General features: G+C 44.3%; 1 protein-coding gene across 7 annotated transcripts in view; it reads right to left on the reverse strand.

Moving 5' to 3' along the window:
* SEMA5B (semaphorin 5B) overlaps positions 1-17097 on the reverse strand; it is a 295424-nt gene that overhangs the window by 126827 nt on the left and 151500 nt on the right. For all 7 annotated transcript variants that reach the window (XM_080399745.1, XM_080399742.1, XM_080399743.1 and 4 more), the window contains one exon: positions 13237-13336. In XM_080399745.1, coding sequence (XP_080255871.1) covers positions 13237-13336 — 100 coding nt within the window. The remainder of the gene's footprint in view (positions 1-13236; positions 13337-17097) is intronic.

Consider the following 17097-nt stretch of genomic DNA (forward strand, 5'->3'; position numbering starts at 1 on the left):
TATCAGGGTTTTTTTCCCCGATAGCACTGCAGAGCAAATTCAACCAAAGTATCTTTAATGGAAGAGATTTATCTAAAGGACACAATTTTCGTTGCACTCAGCTAAAACAGATGCAGACAGGAATAGTGTCCCTTTAAATAAAGCCAGCCTCTGTCCCCTCAGTAGCACCTGGACAAAGCACCAGTGGTGAGATCTCTCAGGTGGCTGAGACCTAAACCGGGCAGGAACGTAGTACTAATGTGACTAGCACAATGACCTTCCAAAGGCTTCATACTCACCTCAGCTCTCTAAGTCTGACCTTGTGGCTTTCTTACAGGAAGGAGGGTTTCCCTACATTTTCCATCAGCTTACCTCACCTGGTGTCTGCACAGCCACTGGCAGTTTCATTTTGGTTTTTTGATCTTTCTCACATCTCATCACCAGTAATACAAACACCGGCAGGCAGACCAGGCATCAGAGGCACCTTCAGGCTCCAGTTGACCTGCCCAGCTAGAACTAGCTAATCCTTAATTAGTAACATGCTCTTTTAACCATACTTGTTCTGTAAAACTATACCAGGAGTAAAAAACCAAGTGGAAAGACCTGCTGAATAACATAGTGCCATTTTTATGAATTGCATTTTAACCGCAGTTTCAGTCCAAGAATGAGCAAGGCTTCTGAATGACAGGTATGGTTTATTGTACCTAGAATTGTCCCATTTGTGTCCTTTTTTCTTCTTGTGTTGGAAGTTATGTCTGTTTAATACCTTGCTGAACTATAATTTAAAGCAGCTGAAAGAGCAGGATTAAGAAATGTATGAGAACGCTGAGATCTCTGCACAAATGGATGAGGTCTCTTTTTGGTCTTTTTCTTTCTTTTTTTTTCTTCCATTTTGTCTTGTAAGTGAATGTTGGCTAATTCCTTTCTCTCTTAAATTAAACCCAGCTGGACTAGGCCAGAAGAGGAACTGTCCGATGCAACCAGATATTCTAATAACCTTCTCCTGTACAAAAACCTAGTGCACAAACCTGGAGGCATAGGACAACCATCTTACTCACTTTCTGTCCTAAAAGGTCACACGACTTCACTCCATGGTATTTAAACAGGAGCTTTGTTTCATCCCAGAGCTGGCTGCATTTCAGCCATCTCCAGAGCAAGTGACTACTATCCTTTAAGTACTCTGGGACAAATGGTATTATACACATGAAAAGGTGTCTCAAACTGCTAATTATTATTACTACTAACCTTATTATTCATGAACACCAGTGCATTTCTGAAAACGCCCATGTTAAACAGTAATGCCTGAAGTGTCAGCCAAGACGCTGGTTTTGTTGTGTTAAGACACAGAGTGGGTTAGTGGTGGTTCCTCTGGAGACCGATGCACAGCAGATGCCTATTTAAACAACCTGAGGGTGAATCCTCTGTCACCTCTGATTGCAGGGGGATACTGTGCACCAGCTCAGATATATGAAGTTAGCTGCTGTACAGACCCTCCTGCTCTATGCAACCAGTCTTGAAGAATTTGCCATCTAAATACATACAGAAAAGTGAAAAATATGCATCATTCTAATTTAAATTTAAAGCACAAGATTGAGCAACTCAGCCAACATCACTGAGCATAACTGCAGCACAGCCAGGAGCTGATCTCCAGGCCCATTAATCTACGCCCTAGCTAGGAGAATAACTTGCCCCCGACGTTGGGGCACAGCACGTAAACCAGTGCTGAAGTGCCGTTTACACTCATGGCAATCGGGTAGATATAAAATTACTTTCCTGAACTGGGCTGTCTATGCTAGTCTGTGTATGAATAAAGCCAAGCTGCAGTATAAATCCTGTAAATGAAAGTACTTGTTAATTGGCTTCATAATTTGTATTTGGCTGCCTTGTAAAATGATTAAGTACTCCCTGTGCCTGGTACGACAAAACATACCAGAACAGCAGAAGAGCAGCCGAGATGTGTTTCAAGAAAAGGTGGAAGGATATACCCACTTAAACCTGCTCGCCATGACATTCTCAAGTCAAAGCTGCTTATTAAGTGTTTATTTCACATAGCCAAGCGCACCTTGGATGAACTTTGTAGCACGGTGCCCATGCACTTGTTTATCATTGCCTGGCCTTGACACAATTTACAAGGAAACGAAGTATTTCCTCTACAATGCCACTGAGCAACAGAGCTACAAGATAAATTAAGCCTTTCCAATGGGAAGCCACATAACAAGAGTGCTTGAATAATAGCGGACACCCTTCCTCTTAGAAATTCTGAAATTATAAGGGTTGCAACATGCTTCAGACACTCACTCAGGCCTCTTTTTCACGTCCTCTTTTCAGGCACTACATCTGTCAGCATGGTGCTGGCTAATTAAAAGGTACTTGCTTCTAATTAAAAGCGACCATGCTCTTCAGTTCTGCTGTGGTAGATCAGGAGGAACATCCATGCAGTTGCTGGACTGAACAAGTGTAAATGAAAGGCTACTGTTCCTTCAGATTCTTTTTTCTATTTTAAGTAGTGAGGTTTGTTCACATTTTCCAACTATGTCCCCCTCCACACACACCAAGCAGGTAAGATACTTCTCTGTGCTTCAGAACAACCCCGGCTGGCAAATGGGGAGCCACGAGATCCCTAATGCTGACCACCACAGAACCTCTCAGGACTTTGATATGAACACAGAGACCAACAACATGCTGCCTTATCTCAGCTGGTCTGTATCACTATAAGACATGTATAACTGCTTGCATGTTGCTATTTGCTTGCACCTTATAGTAGATGTAAGAAGCTCACCCCTCACTCATTACAGGGCAGGCTACCTCAAGCCCCCTCTCCCTGTATGCAGATAACTACCCTGCAAGTAGAAACTAAGCCAACAGAAGCTGATAATAATGTTTGATCATGCAAGAAAACCCCAAACAAACCCCCCCAAAAACCCCACGCCAGTCATCAAAACAACACATTTAGGGAAAGCTGAAGAGAGCTGAGTGAAGAGGCTCTCTCCCTTTTGGGGGCTGTTGTTGCACTGAAACAGCCATCCAACATAGCCCAGGTGAGGCACTGGAGATTCAAGAAAGCTCAGGTGCTCTGGGAAGGCATTCCTCGTGCTCGTAGAATAGAATAGAGACTATTTCAGTTAGAAGGGACCTGCAATGATCACCTAGTCCAGCTGCCTGACCACTTCAGGGCTGACCAGAAGTTAACGCACGTTGTTAAGGGCATTGCCCAAACACCTCTTAAACACCGACAGGCTTCGGGCATCGACCACCCCTCTAGGAAGCCTGTTTCTGTGTTTGATCACCATCTTGGTAAAGAAATGCTTCCTAATGTCCAGTCTAAACCTCCCCTGGCGCAGCTTTGAACCATTCCCGTGTGTCCTGTCACTGGATCCCAGGGAGAAGAGATCAGCACCAACCTCTCCACTTCCCCGCCTCAGGGGGGACTGTGCTACAATCAGGAGCCAGGTCTGCCAAGAGGGACTCACAACTGTCACAGCAGAGATAATAAGAAAAATAATTAACATAACAGAGTCCTTTGGGCGATACAAAACAAGACACAGAATTATGCATGTGACAAACCTAATGCTCCCTTCTGGCACTCCTGGAAGCCACATTCTGGGGCTGAGCCTTGGGCTAGGAGCCAGCAACTCCTGTCAGCACTTCCTATCTTTGCTCCTGGAGGCCTTAGATATACTTTGTACTTCCACAGTACATGACAAACACAGCTTAGTCATGCTTCACAACTCCCTGGGAGCTGGTTAGTATCATTCCTCCCTTACAGTAACGGAGAAAATGAGCCAGAGAAAGGTTAAATGACCTTCTCCAAAGCACACAGCAAGTCAGTGATGGAATCGAGATCAGACCCCAGGGCTCTTGGCTACCAAATCTCATGCTAGATTAACACACAGCGCCTCTATGCAGGTCCAGCTGCGGCTGAACTTTTCAAATGGTTACCCACATTTCTGAGCTAGCCAACCATCCCAAGAAACCCAGATCCTGAAGGATGATTCTGGCCTTTGCTCTTACGAGGAGTTAATTACATGCCTGCTCCGGAGTGTGATGTGATGATCTGTTTGCAAATGCTACTCCAGTGATTCATTTGAAGGGCCAGGAATACACATACTGCAGAAAAGGTGGAGAGCCAGCACCTCCCTTAAAAGCTGGATACTTACTCACCAGTAATTTTGTACCTATTGAAGAAAAATTTGTCCGGTACATCATTCTTCCTTAAAAATCAATAGATGTTCAACAGAGAACCATACTAAATGGCATGCAGTAATATGATGCAGTTGCTGTATGAGCAATTGCTTTTCGCAAAGCCACATTTCCCAGTGATAAATCCAGCCAGTGCTAGAGGAGCATCCTCTTAGAAGAGGCTCCTCATGCAAGCAGGTTATCATTCTGATTAAGCCGCTTCCAAATTAAGCCAGGGTCCCAGCTACTGTGTTTGGGTTGCTACTGATACTCACTTAGTACTTCTCAGTGGAAACAAGGATGAAAAGCAAATCCTCTGCATTTCAGCCAATGGAGAACTACCATCAGCTTTAATAGCACAGGGTGCATAGCAAAGATCTGCTCAGGCTTTATGCTGTAAACTTGGTGCCAGCTCTATGAAAAGTCAAAAAAGGCAGATGCTTATAGCACAGCAAAGCTGTGGCACTCTTGGACTATACCAATATTCAGAAATCTAGATGGATGGCTGCTGCTGTGAACGGTAGAAGCAGGAATCAGCCCTTGAATTAACAGCTCTATCCCCTCTTCCATCAGCTTGCAAGAGGAGCAGCAAGCTGGCTCTGGTGTCTCTGGCCCTTCTTTTTCCCCAGGGCAGGAAAGGCAACACCTTGCTCCAGTGTGATCCCACCTCCTTGGGAATGACAGTGTTTGCTGTGCTCCTAAGATACCTTGAATCAGCTGGTTTTGGGGGGTAGCCATATGCATACACTTCAGAAAATGGGGAGTGGGATTTTTTTGTAATATTGTTTGAACGTATTTATAAAATGTGGGCCAATTTCTTTTTTTTGTTGTTTTGTTACATTTCCCTCCCTCTTTTTCAATGGGTGAGTTTCTTCAAAACCTTAGAGATGGAAACCGAGTCAAATTGTCAAAACTCATGTGTGAGTTTGTTCCTGTTTTCCTGGAAGAGTGAGTCCATCTCTCAGACCACCACATATTACCTCACATACCACCTCCAGTCTCTCTTGACACGCGGCTGACAGCTATTTTCTCTCCTCATCCAGCTGGTAGTCACAGAGCACTTACAGCTCCTTGTTATGGCCCTGAGTCACATGGGGACCTTTGATCTCCTATTTGTTCCTCACTTTCAGTTGTGCTTTCAATAAGTCATACTGTAAAACTCCTCTTCTTCTGATGCACTGATTATTGTTCAGATATTCCCTAGCAGCCCCTCCACCTGCCTACTTGGGCTGATAAACATGCTCAGTTCTGTCAGGCTTTCCTCAAACTCTGGATGAGTTCAACATGACTGGTATGCAAATACTGATAGAGTAGGCTGGTGAGCTGAAGTTATTGCCAGCCAATCCCTTCTCTTTGCTGTGGTTTTTATACCCCTGCAGTGGCACAGAACAGTAGGCTTAGCACCTAAACATCTGGATATAAAGTGATATGCAAGTCACTGTGGTAAGCCCTGCCATATAAAACTGATGTATCACCAACTTAACCAGAGCAAGAGAGAGTATTTTCAGTAATGTAAAAGGAAACTGCTCTGCAGCCCCACTCTGCGATGCTGTAAAACACATTAGGTCCAAGCCTCCAGGGCTTTTGCCAAAATATCCAGACCTTGTGTTTTCTTGCACCCCACTCTCTGAAATACAATTTTCAAACTTAATTATTCTCAGCATGTTACTAAAGCAAGTAAGCCTCGCATGGGTGGCTGCTTTTGTGATAGGGTATCACCAATTTTCATTTTATCTGGAATATGAGATATTTTTCAGGCCTACAATTCGCTGTGTCAGGATGCTTCCTATCCACCTGCACTGCGCCAGGATCTCCTTTCACACAGCACTGGCTGCGCAGGCACCAGCCATGAGTCAGCAGCTGCCTGTTTCCTCTGATGATGGGCAAAACCCCACAGGCTCCCGCACCGGAGAGGTCATTTGCAGACATGTGGATGGTACTGCCTTGCAGGAGACTTGAAGGACCAACAATTTTCTCAGCCAACAAAGATGACAGACCAGAGACTGCCGTTGCCTCACCCTCTTCTCCATGTAGAACACCTGAGGCAAAGCTGCCTCTGCTCTCCTACAGCTGGGGCTTCTGCGCATTGGTCCAGCCCAGCAACCTGACAGTGCTGCAGCATAGCATTTTAGTGGATTTATTCATTCAGAGTTAATTAAAATTAACATTCTTTGCTTCAGAAAGTGCACAAATTTTAACTAAGAAACAAAACTACACTTTGAACAAAATTTGGGCTAGGATCCAAAGTTCCCAGAATCCCCTAATTACAAAAATTGTCCTTCTGTCCTTTCCTGTCCACACCTCTTCCCCTCCTCCCCAAGGGCTATGATTCAGGGACAGCACAGATTTTGGGTATGGCAAATTCAGACCCCTTGCAGACCAGCAGATGAAAGCAAACTCTATAGGTAAGAACCAGACACCCCAGTGGGGCTTCACCCCTCCACACTTATGCAAGGGCTGAGCTGACCTCACCTGACACAGTTTCAGAGAGGAAAATCTCTCTCTGAACTATCCCAGCCAGAAAGGTTAAAAGCTGCACATTAAATCACACTTTTGTTCACTGTGTAAAGAAATTGTGCACCCCCAATTACAGATTTAACTAGCTGCAATGTCTAATCACAGGTTTCTCACCTTCACCATATTCTTTATCATGCGGGTCAGGCAGCCTCTTTAAAAATCTTCAATGGTCCTTTGAAAGTTTCTGTCAATTTCAGAGACTGATTCTCCCTTTTTTTCCTCACATCACCATGTTATCTGTCCCCCTCCAGCCCTCGATCCAAGGATGCAACTTTAATTAGAATATTCTTTTGTCTGATAGGAAAAATCACAGTGAAAAAGGATGGTATTTGTTTTTCTAGATTTCTCTGCAGCAGTGCTTTCAGCTACCCTCCTACAATCTGGATATAATCAAAAACATTATCATGCTCTTTGCTTGCTCACGTCCTCATTAATACCTCAACTGGCAAGGTAATTTCTCAGCCAAACGTGACTTAGTGGGGGGTAAAGCTGGTGTAAGACAGTTGTAAGACAGTGCAATGCTAATACAAGCCATCAGAAATGGCAGTAACTCTGCTCAGTCAATTTGACTCAGAAAAATATTGAGTCACATCCTGTAGTCAGGGATGAATGGCACATCATTCCTGGATAATAACAGGACAAGCCCATGGACAATTTAACCTTTGGCTATGCCCATGCGGTTGTGGCCAATGTTAACTCATTTGCACGTTAGTCTCTCCGTGCTATGTGAGACTTAACTTGTTCAGCCATTCTGAAGCCCCATTGTCCCAGCGTAAGTGTACGGGACTTACAGACTTCCATGAGCATCTTGAAGACTTAGGTTTCCTTTGGAGATGCAAGGCTGAGGGTGAGTGATTAAACTACCACGTGAAAATACAATAATAAAGGGTCCGCGTCCCCCCTCTGCCACAGGCCTTCTGTGAGTCCATAGGAGAGCTTTGGTTATGTCCACATCAGCCAAGTGCAGAGACCTCTGAGGCTCTGCAGACTTTGACTGGTACCTTCAGAAAGTGCAGCCTCACTGCAGCAGTAGCTGTGTTAGGTGCAACACTACACCTGTAGTAGAGCTTTCAGATCTACTATAAACTCACATGTCGCAGCATCACAGCCTTTTCACAGGGCAGGTTTGCTCTTAATCCCTCTGGGCTTTGGATTCCCATCTATAGTGTGAAATTATTAGTGCTTTCCTGCCTCACAGAAGCCTTGTGAGTCTAGATGTTGGTGAGGGGTCCTGATCATTTGGCAACAGAAAGCATTCTTGACAGAGTTTAGACCCAGTGCTGATACCCTAATCTGTGGATCAAGTCTGACCCAACTTCTGCCACTGAATTTCCTGGTTTGCAAAATGCTTTTTGCCCAGGCAACATAATCTGCAGATCTACAATCTCTTCATGGTTCAGTGGCAGCCCAGATCTGGACAGTACTGAAGGTGCCCAAGGGTAAGAGTGATATTTTCCAAGCAGCACAGGTTTTGAGAGTTTTACTGCAGTGCTCTGGAGCTTTCTGCCAAGCAGGCAGGAAAGTGCCTATGTTCAGCCAGAAATCTGCATGAAACCTGGTATCTGACAGACTAATCTATCATACACCAGAGATTTCAATAAACTCAGGGTGTCAAACCTGCTGGTTGAGGGTCCTAGAGTATGTTTACAATTTGTCATATTTCTGCAAGCTGCAACTTGAAGCAACTCTTTTGGGACACCAGCCACTCTGTTTAGTCTTCAGATCCTAAGCCTGTATGATCCAGAGTTGTTGTAATGCTTATAAAGCCAGGAGCAGTAATAGCCAGAAAGGGATGTGCTCAGTCTGCTGTGCTTCCCCTAAAACAACCCTTGAAAGTTCATATAGCACCTTCCCTGCTCCCCAAATTTACCATATCTCCTTTCTTGCACCTATCTACTTGGCATTAACAGGCACATTCAGTTCAGCTCTAAATCAAGTATGAAAATCACCCCTGTCAAAACATCCAGACTTGCATCACCAGCAGCTCAGTAGATCTATATTTATTGCAGAGAAGTCTGGCAGTCCAGAATGATGTGCACTTGCCATTTTTGAGGCCCTTGATGCAGCCTTTGCTCACTACCCTCTACCTCTAGGCTCTTGTTGGTAACTACTATTTGTGACAAGGGCTCCTGAGCTGCAGTTCCCCATGTGACAACCATGAGAGACGATCCTTTCCCATCTCCTGACGGAGCTGACAGCCCTCTTGGCAGGCAGAACTATGAGGACTTCTGGTCATGACACTTTTTGGCTGGTTTTCTACAGTGACACCTCCACATGCTGCGAATGGCCAACCCTCGTAGCCATGCCTCTCACACCCGCAGCCCCAGCAGGCTACTGCCCAGAGCTGACACCTCCGCAGTTTCCTTCTGGGAAAAGTCAAATGTTTCCCTTAGGGCTTCCTAGCCACTCTCTGTGCAGCCATTTGTTTGGGTACCATCCTCCTGTTGTCCAAGCTGTTTCCCTTCAGCTTGCTGTCGTGCCAGATTGTCACACGGTGTCTCAACCACCCTCCTTTAAACCTTTTATGTTGTTCTCACCAGGGAGCTCTTGTGAAGCATGCTTTTGGGCTTGAGTCCAAGCCGGGTCTTTCATATCATCACTTCTTTACTGGCTCCTGTCCCTGACCAGCCAGTAATGAAACAGTCTTAAGGAGTACGGGTCCTCGAGGAGGTGGGATGTCACAGCTATGCCATGTACCTCCTCCAGAAAACCCACCCTTCCTGGGGATTGGGCACCCTGCCTGCAGCACAGGTGAGAGAGCAGAGCACTCCTTCTCCAACATGCAGGTGAAACCACTGCCATGATCATATTTTCAAGTTTTTGCTGAGCAATAATGAGGTCTATAAAATTGTTTTTCCGCCCATTAAAATAACCTCAAATAGTAATCACATGCGCTCAAGAGCAGAAAAAAGCAGCAAATATTTCAAAACAACCACTCACTCACAGAAGAAAAACAGTACATTAAAATACTAACACTACATTTAAAACAAAAACAAAACATGCAAACTATGAGTCAAAATGAAGGTTATGAATTTTTGAAATGTGTGGGTTTATACTTAATAAAATGTAGCTCATAATATTGGTAGCGTGAGATTTACAATGTTCTAAACTATTCATATCCTTACTTGCAAGTGTTTGGATTTTACAAATGATGTGACAAGTAAATACGTTGCTTAGAAACCATGGTGGGCTTTTGAAACTAATTCTTTTGTTTCTGGGATTTTGACGTGGCAGGTGTTTGGTGCAGCGGAGTTATCAAAATCCTCTGGTTTGCACTCAGACAGCACCAGTCATTTGGGGAGGGCTCTTAGATAAGGATAAAGCTTAAAAATCTGAGGGTCATGCTATTCCAGCCTCCTGTCTGCATGGCATGCCCTCAATACCTCTTACAGCTTCAGTCACTCTGTGTCCAATTCCTGAAACCAAAAACACCCGTGAGCCCCAGGATCTTCTTTTATTCTAGGAAGCATTTTCTGTGAATCTTTGAAACATGGGATGAACTAAGCCAAAGGGATGCTGTGGTGAGGTCATATTGCTTTTAAATAAAGACAGAAAGAACTAGTCTGAAATAATTTATAACGCTATAATCTAAGAGAATGATGTTAACCAGGAAATTGAGAAGTGGAAGTACTTATAAACTCCACCCTGATCCCAAACGCCTTCCACAACCCCAGAATAGCTGGCATTACTACTAATATGATCTACAGTAGCACATTTAAACATGGTTAACATTTAAATTTAGGTTTCATAAATTACACCCTGTAGAGATGGATAGAGACAGCTCCTATCTCTTTGAGGTATTGTTTCATTTGCAAATTCAAGCAGATGGTGCACGAGCAACTAATGACTCAAAAAATCACCCCTAAAAATAGTCCAGAACAAGGTGTGGATTTATCAGGGAAGGAAGGAACAGAAAAGGCTTTACTTCCCCTTCCCAGTTTCCCTGGCATAACTCCAGGAGCTCAGAATGCTCAAAGCTGTGCAGCAGTGAGGACCCCATCAATACCCCCATATTAAAATCAAAGAATCACAGAATCGTTTAGGTTGGGAAAGGCCTTTAAGATCAAGTCCAACCGTTAACCTAGCACTGCCAAGTCATCACTTGTCCCCAACCATGTCCCTAAGTGCCACATCTACATATTTTTCAAATGTCTCCAGAGATGGTGATTCCACCACCTCCCTGGGAAGCCTGTTCCAATGCTTGACCACACTTTCAGTGAAGAAACTTTTCCTAATCTCCAATCTAAACCTCCCCTGGTGCAACTTCAGGCTGTTTCCTCTTGTCCCATCACTTGTTATCTGGGAGACCAACACTCACCTTGCTACAACCGCCTTCCAGGTAGTTGTAGAGAGCAATAAGGTCCCCTCTGAGCCTCCTCTTCTCCAGGCTAAACCGCCCCAGTTCCCTCAGCTGCTCCTCACAAGACTTGTGCTCCAGAGCCTTCACCAGCTCCGTTGCCCATCTCTGGACACGTTCCAGCACCTCCATGTCCCTGCTGTAGCGAGGGGCCCAAAACTGAACCCAGGATTCGAGGTGGGGTCTCACCAGTGCCCAGTACAGGGGGACAGTCACTGCCCTGGTCCTGCTGGCCACACTGTTTCAGATACAAGCCAGGATGCTGTTGGCCGCCTTGGCCACCTGGGCACACTGCTGGCTCACGTTCAGCCGGCTGTCGACCAGCACCCCCAGGCCCTTTTCCTCCAGGCACTTCCCAGCCCCCTGCCCCCAGCCCGTAGCGCTGCGGGGGGTTGCTGTGACCCACGGGCAGGACCCGGCACAAATTCATGCACTTCTCCCTATTACCTCACACAGGATGGAAATGAAATGGTGAAGAGGGAAAGGACTCAGCACTCCCCACTTTCCGCACACTAAGCGTGTATGCAACCCAAAATAACCAGCCTGGGAAATTACATCTCCATTAACTCTATCAAAAATTGCTCAGCAGAGCCATGTGGCATCATCAAAACTTTCAGCCTCCCAGTCAGGTGGGTAGTTCTTTATGAACGCTGACTTTTCCAAGGAAATTCTGCAAAGACTTGTTCCTGCTTCCTAATGAGGCAATACACTGCAATACATTGTACTTCCAGCGGGAAGCCAAATTTGTTGTCATTTCCCTGTTTATATTGATACTGTAGCCTCATGTCTAACCACACTCATACAAACTCTTGTGGAGACAGAGACTCCCTCCAGGATGTGTTTCTGGGGTTTGAGCAGGGGTGAAGCGTGTCAGTTAGCAGCATCTGTGGGGGAAACCTGCCGTGCAGCCAAATTATGTAAACCACAAAGTCCTCACAGCAACATGCCTGTTGCCTGTGTTTGTGCAATGCCTGGCAGAAGGCACTGTTCACAGCCATCCCCAAAGCAATGCCATTCTGAAGTAATAAATATTAATAAGTGCTGGTTAAAGATTCCACCACAGGTAAAGCCACGGCTTGAAAAGTAAAATGTTTCTGTATGAAAAGCAGAAGGGCTTCTGGCAATTTGAACAGCTACAGCAAGCTGCTATTATTTACTGGACAAATACACACAGAAAATGTATATTAAATCACACCTTAGTTATCTCTGTGAAGCAAAAACCTCTCCCTCTTCTACACATCTTGCTCTTTTCTCTCGTTTGTATCATGAGTTCTTCCAGCTCTGCCCCTCTCCTCCCTGTCCTGTAATGTTGAATAACCTGGGAAGAAAGCAGTCTCTTCCTCCATTTTCATTAATAGTAGAGACTGCTACCACAATGTTATCTGATTCTAAATGGTAGCCTTAAACTGATTTGTTAGACCATGCTTAGTCTTTTCTTTTTGGGTTGTCTTATCTGTTTATTATGTAATAAAAAATAGTTGCTGTTGGGGCTCATGATTCAACCACTCCTGATGTATATTATTTCACTGAACCACAGTTCTCTCCCTGCTACAAATGCAGCTATAAATTTGTTAGAGTTTTCCAATGCTCGTCTTGTGTGTTTCCACCCTCCTCTTAGGGCATCCTAAATAAAAATAATGCTTAAAAATAAAAGAAAATATATGCTAATTATATACAATGGGCCAGAAAAACAGAGTTGCACCATAATGCATTAGGTGAGGATCTGGCTATATCAGCAAGATGAAGCGAACAGGTTGTGGAGTGAATTCTAAGAGAGAAGAAAACGATCACTTACATTGCCACTGCAACTTATACAAAGGTGCGTAGATGAACCTAGTACAGAGGAAAAGTCTAGCTGCAGCAAATAAACCATCAATTCAGATTCTGTACTGGCAGAGGGATGGTACAGAATGATTTACTATAATTCTTCTAAGATTCACAATACCAAGGGAGATGCTGGCATTCTGCTTCATTAACCAGTCATTTTAATTGTATCTTTTTTTTTTTTTTTTTTTTTTTTTTAATTCTAGTATTTTTCACTTTGCAATTACTCTAGGAGGCTAAATCCCTCTACATAAATTATAGTATTCTTCTTGAGAGGGAGACTGGCCACATATGCTGGAAACACATGCTCTTCTGAAGCCAGAACCTGGAGGGAAAGAGCTTGAGCAGCAACCCTAGACTAATTAAAAGATTATCTTTACCTTGCTCCCACAATGAGCTGGTTCCTGTTGGCATCCAGTGCAAGCTGAGAAAAGTCATGCACACCTGGATAGGTGAAATTCGACATCCAGGGCTTCAGATCTGCAATGAAAATGAGAAAGCAGAAAACAATAAAGCTGCTCTAGAAGCAGTGAGTACACCTGGACATCCACTAACAGATTTCCTACCAAGGCATCTGTCAGGGGAAGGCTAATTAATAATCTGTTTAAAGGGTTTCTGTTTATTCTGATTCTCTGCAGAATGTGCAAAAACCCACACATAAACGCAGGACTGTCTTGGCAGTTATTCTCACATTCAAGATGGAGTGTCAGCATTGATTTTGGAGACAACAGCAGCTTGATTTTACTTCTGTCAAAACTGGGGAACCTTCTGCAGTGCCCGGGTTAACTGGTGTAGAGGCACTAGGTTGCCTGCCGTAACACCTCCGTAGCCTTGCCTTCTGTGCTAAGCAAAACGAAACTGCTGCCCCCCAGAAAGAGACAGTGGGGTCAACTGATTGAAAACCAACCTAGCGTAGAAGTGACCTGCGCTCAAGACCTGGCTGCTCCAATGACAGGTTTTACCTTTTCTTTCAGGTTTTAGGTTCTCTCCTAGGTTTCACTCTACCTAACATCTGAGATCCGTACTAGTTAAATCCTTCCTTAATTTAGATGGGGTGGGGGTGGGGAGTGGGATGTGTGTGTCATCATCTTTGTGGCTGAGAGATTGCACAAGCTTGACACTGGCTCTGTCAACGAGCTTGGATTTGCCAATCTAGGCAATAGTCCAAATGGCAATCACACAGGTTAAATGCAAAGCAATAGATTTGGCTACTCCAAGCTTGGGCAGACAAAGCTCTTCCAGAAACTACATCTATTAACAGAACATCATTTGAGAGATCCGATGCTACAAAAAATGCATCTGTTTAAAGAAGAGGCTCAATTACTATTTTTAAAGTACTCTCAGGTATGATGCTAGGGCATTCACAGAATCCCAGCTTTCTATATAGTTACCAACTATATAGAAACAACTTTGACCTGGTGTGTACCACAGATCACAGAGTTTCAGCCTCTCATCTTACACCTTTCCTGCACGGAGTAACTGTGGATAGATTCAAACATATCTTCAGAAAGTCATCCAGCTTTACCGTGAGGATGGATAGATTCATACATATCTTTCAGAAAGTCATCCAGCTTTACTGTGAGGACTTCTCTTGAGAATTTATTCCATCTGTTAACTACATGGAGAATACCAAATATCTGGGGGAGCAAGGCACAAATGAGATAAAATCAGTATATCTGTGATCCCTCTATGAGCTGTTGACAAGTAACCCTGCATCATTCAAGGACTGGATGTTGAAGATCCAGAAGACTCGACATGAAAGGTAACATCTTCTGGCCTCATGCCAACAGGATACCAATGCACAGAACAATGACCTGACGACTCGTAATAATAATGATGCAGTTCAAACCAGTTCAAAAGAGTTCTGAAAAAACATGCTCCATGGTCATTTTATATCCTCAATGATAAATTGAGAAGCCTCACCGAAGGCAGTCAGGTTTGAATGTTTGGTTGTAGGTATTAGTTCCCCTTTCCACAGGGGTGAGATGACAATGCTGATGAAGAATCTCATTAAGGCCTTTGGCATCTTGGCATGCGTTGTAGGATTACAGATGTGCAACAGTTAAAAACGTTTGATGCAGGGCTATTTGTTAAGCAATTTCAAGTCCTTTCCCCCTCCAGGGACAGATGAAACCTCATCAAGCCCTTCAGTTATCAAAACCTTAAGAAAACACATATAAAAGTCCCTATACTCCACTTGTTTGGCCTCTCTTTCCAAAGCAGAAACTTGTCGTGAAGCTTCTGCCTCTGCCCTGAACACCACCATGTTTCGTAACAGCTCCTAAGCCCCTCACCATGGAGCTGGACACCATCAGGCCTGGTCCCATGCTCCACTTAACTGGATCACTGCCAGGACCTCTCCAACAATGAGACCTCCATCCTTGCAATCTAAAAACTCTGTTGCCAGAAGCTGAAGGCTTCCAGCCCTTCTCAGCATTCCTGTCACACTGCGTAACCACACACAACACATGTACCTCCTCTGCTCTTCAATGAAACGGCATGACTTAAGGAATAACTCAGCCTATCTAACCTTCAAGCATCTCTACCTCCTACACTCCTCTGGGACCCTTAATGATGTACTAGCACAAGGGAGGCACCGCAGTTTCACCTCTGGCATTCTCATAACTAATGGGGCTCTGTCTTCTTTTCCTGTAGTTCTTTAGCTGCAGAGACATTTCTGAGCCAAGCAGCAGAACCAGCAACAATAACACCTTTCAGGCAGGTTAGCCGGCTGACATGTGCTGCAGATCTTCTGGCATTTCTGTTGGCTGACGGGGGTGGGATTAGGGGATTGCTATATAACGATGATACCTTTTAAGGATCCTGCTTTTAGGCCATAATTTCTCTTGTCATTTTACCTCCTTTCCTACCATCTCTTTCCTACTAACTAACCCACTATTACAGTGCAGTGGTAGGAAGAATATTTCTTCATCTACTGCTCTAAGCAAAAGCTTCTCTCTTCAGGCAGGTACACTCATCAATTCTTCCTTCTAATGGCAAGCTCTGACAAATTACAGGTTAAAATAATTTAAAAAAAATTAAAGGCAGTAGGTGGCTTGAATCTTCCCATGTTGGCTGAAATGTCAATCAAGCCCAAGAAATAACAGGCAGTGTCTTGATTTCTATTACTACTGCAGGTGGTACAACTTAAAAAGAAACCCTTCCCCGTTATTAAATTAAAGGCTGCAAAGCATGCATCGTCATAGCGAAATTAAGCTTTTATAGGCATGTAGTTGGACATTATTAAACCCAGCATGGTCCCAGATAAGAATTTCTAAATGCGAGTTGTCAGAATTAATGCCAAACAGCACATTTTCCTTTCCAACCTTCTTTTTTCCTGTTAAGAGGGAAGGGATAAAGTGGAATGGAAATGCAACGAAGAGTCAGGACTTGGGTCTTTTTTCATTCAACACATTCAACCCTACTGCTCAGGCCATGGGCATCCCTAAAGACAGCTCCAGCCTTTCATTCTGAAACTAGTTCAGTTCTGCAAGGTAAGTGCTGCCCTGGGTCTATCCCGTATTAGCTGAAGTTTACACATATGGACCCAATGAACTCCAGAGTTTGCTTGTATTTGACCTTTCTCAGAAGGCTGATTTTTCCAGTGCTGACTCTTCAATTTGGCTGGAAACCTTCAGTGCTAGGGTATGTTTACATTTGCAAAAGTATCTGTTTAAAAACAGTATGAAAAATTTAAAACCAAGGCACTGGTTTTGCATGTCGGCAGCAGGAGCCGGAAACCTAGGAACCACATGGCTTAAGGGGCAAAATATTCATCAAGGCCTCCTTTGTGCTTCTCATCTCTAATCATTTCCAGGGGGTTAAAGATTCATGCTCTCACTTCCTCCACAGGAGGATCAACGAACAAAAGTTTAATAGTTTCCACCACCATCCATTGCCAGACATCTGATTCAAAGCCTCTAAAGCTCTGCAAGTCCCTCCACAATTCAAGGTGGTTCAGGTATCCAGCTGCAAAGAGGACAAAGCTTCGCAGGAAATGTAAGCCTGCAGACACAGCTGTGCTCAGGCTGTTAGGCATGCATAAGACAAGGTGAAAAGAGGCCCTCTGCCATTTCGGAGGGTGGTCCCTGCAGCCTGCTAGCATACTGCTCTGCACCAGCTTCCTGAGAGCACAGGACTGGGATGAGGATTAGTCAGCTGCACAAAGGACAGTGTGCCAAATCACAGGAGCAGGGGTTAAGGGCCTGATCCAGGGGCTCTTCCAATCATTGGCAGTTTTC

The sequence above is a fragment of the Falco punctatus genome (genome assembly GCF_963210335.1).
Source record: "Falco punctatus genome assembly, chromosome: 8".
In the NCBI taxonomy this organism is placed as follows: domain Eukaryota; kingdom Metazoa; phylum Chordata; class Aves; order Falconiformes; family Falconidae; genus Falco; species Falco punctatus.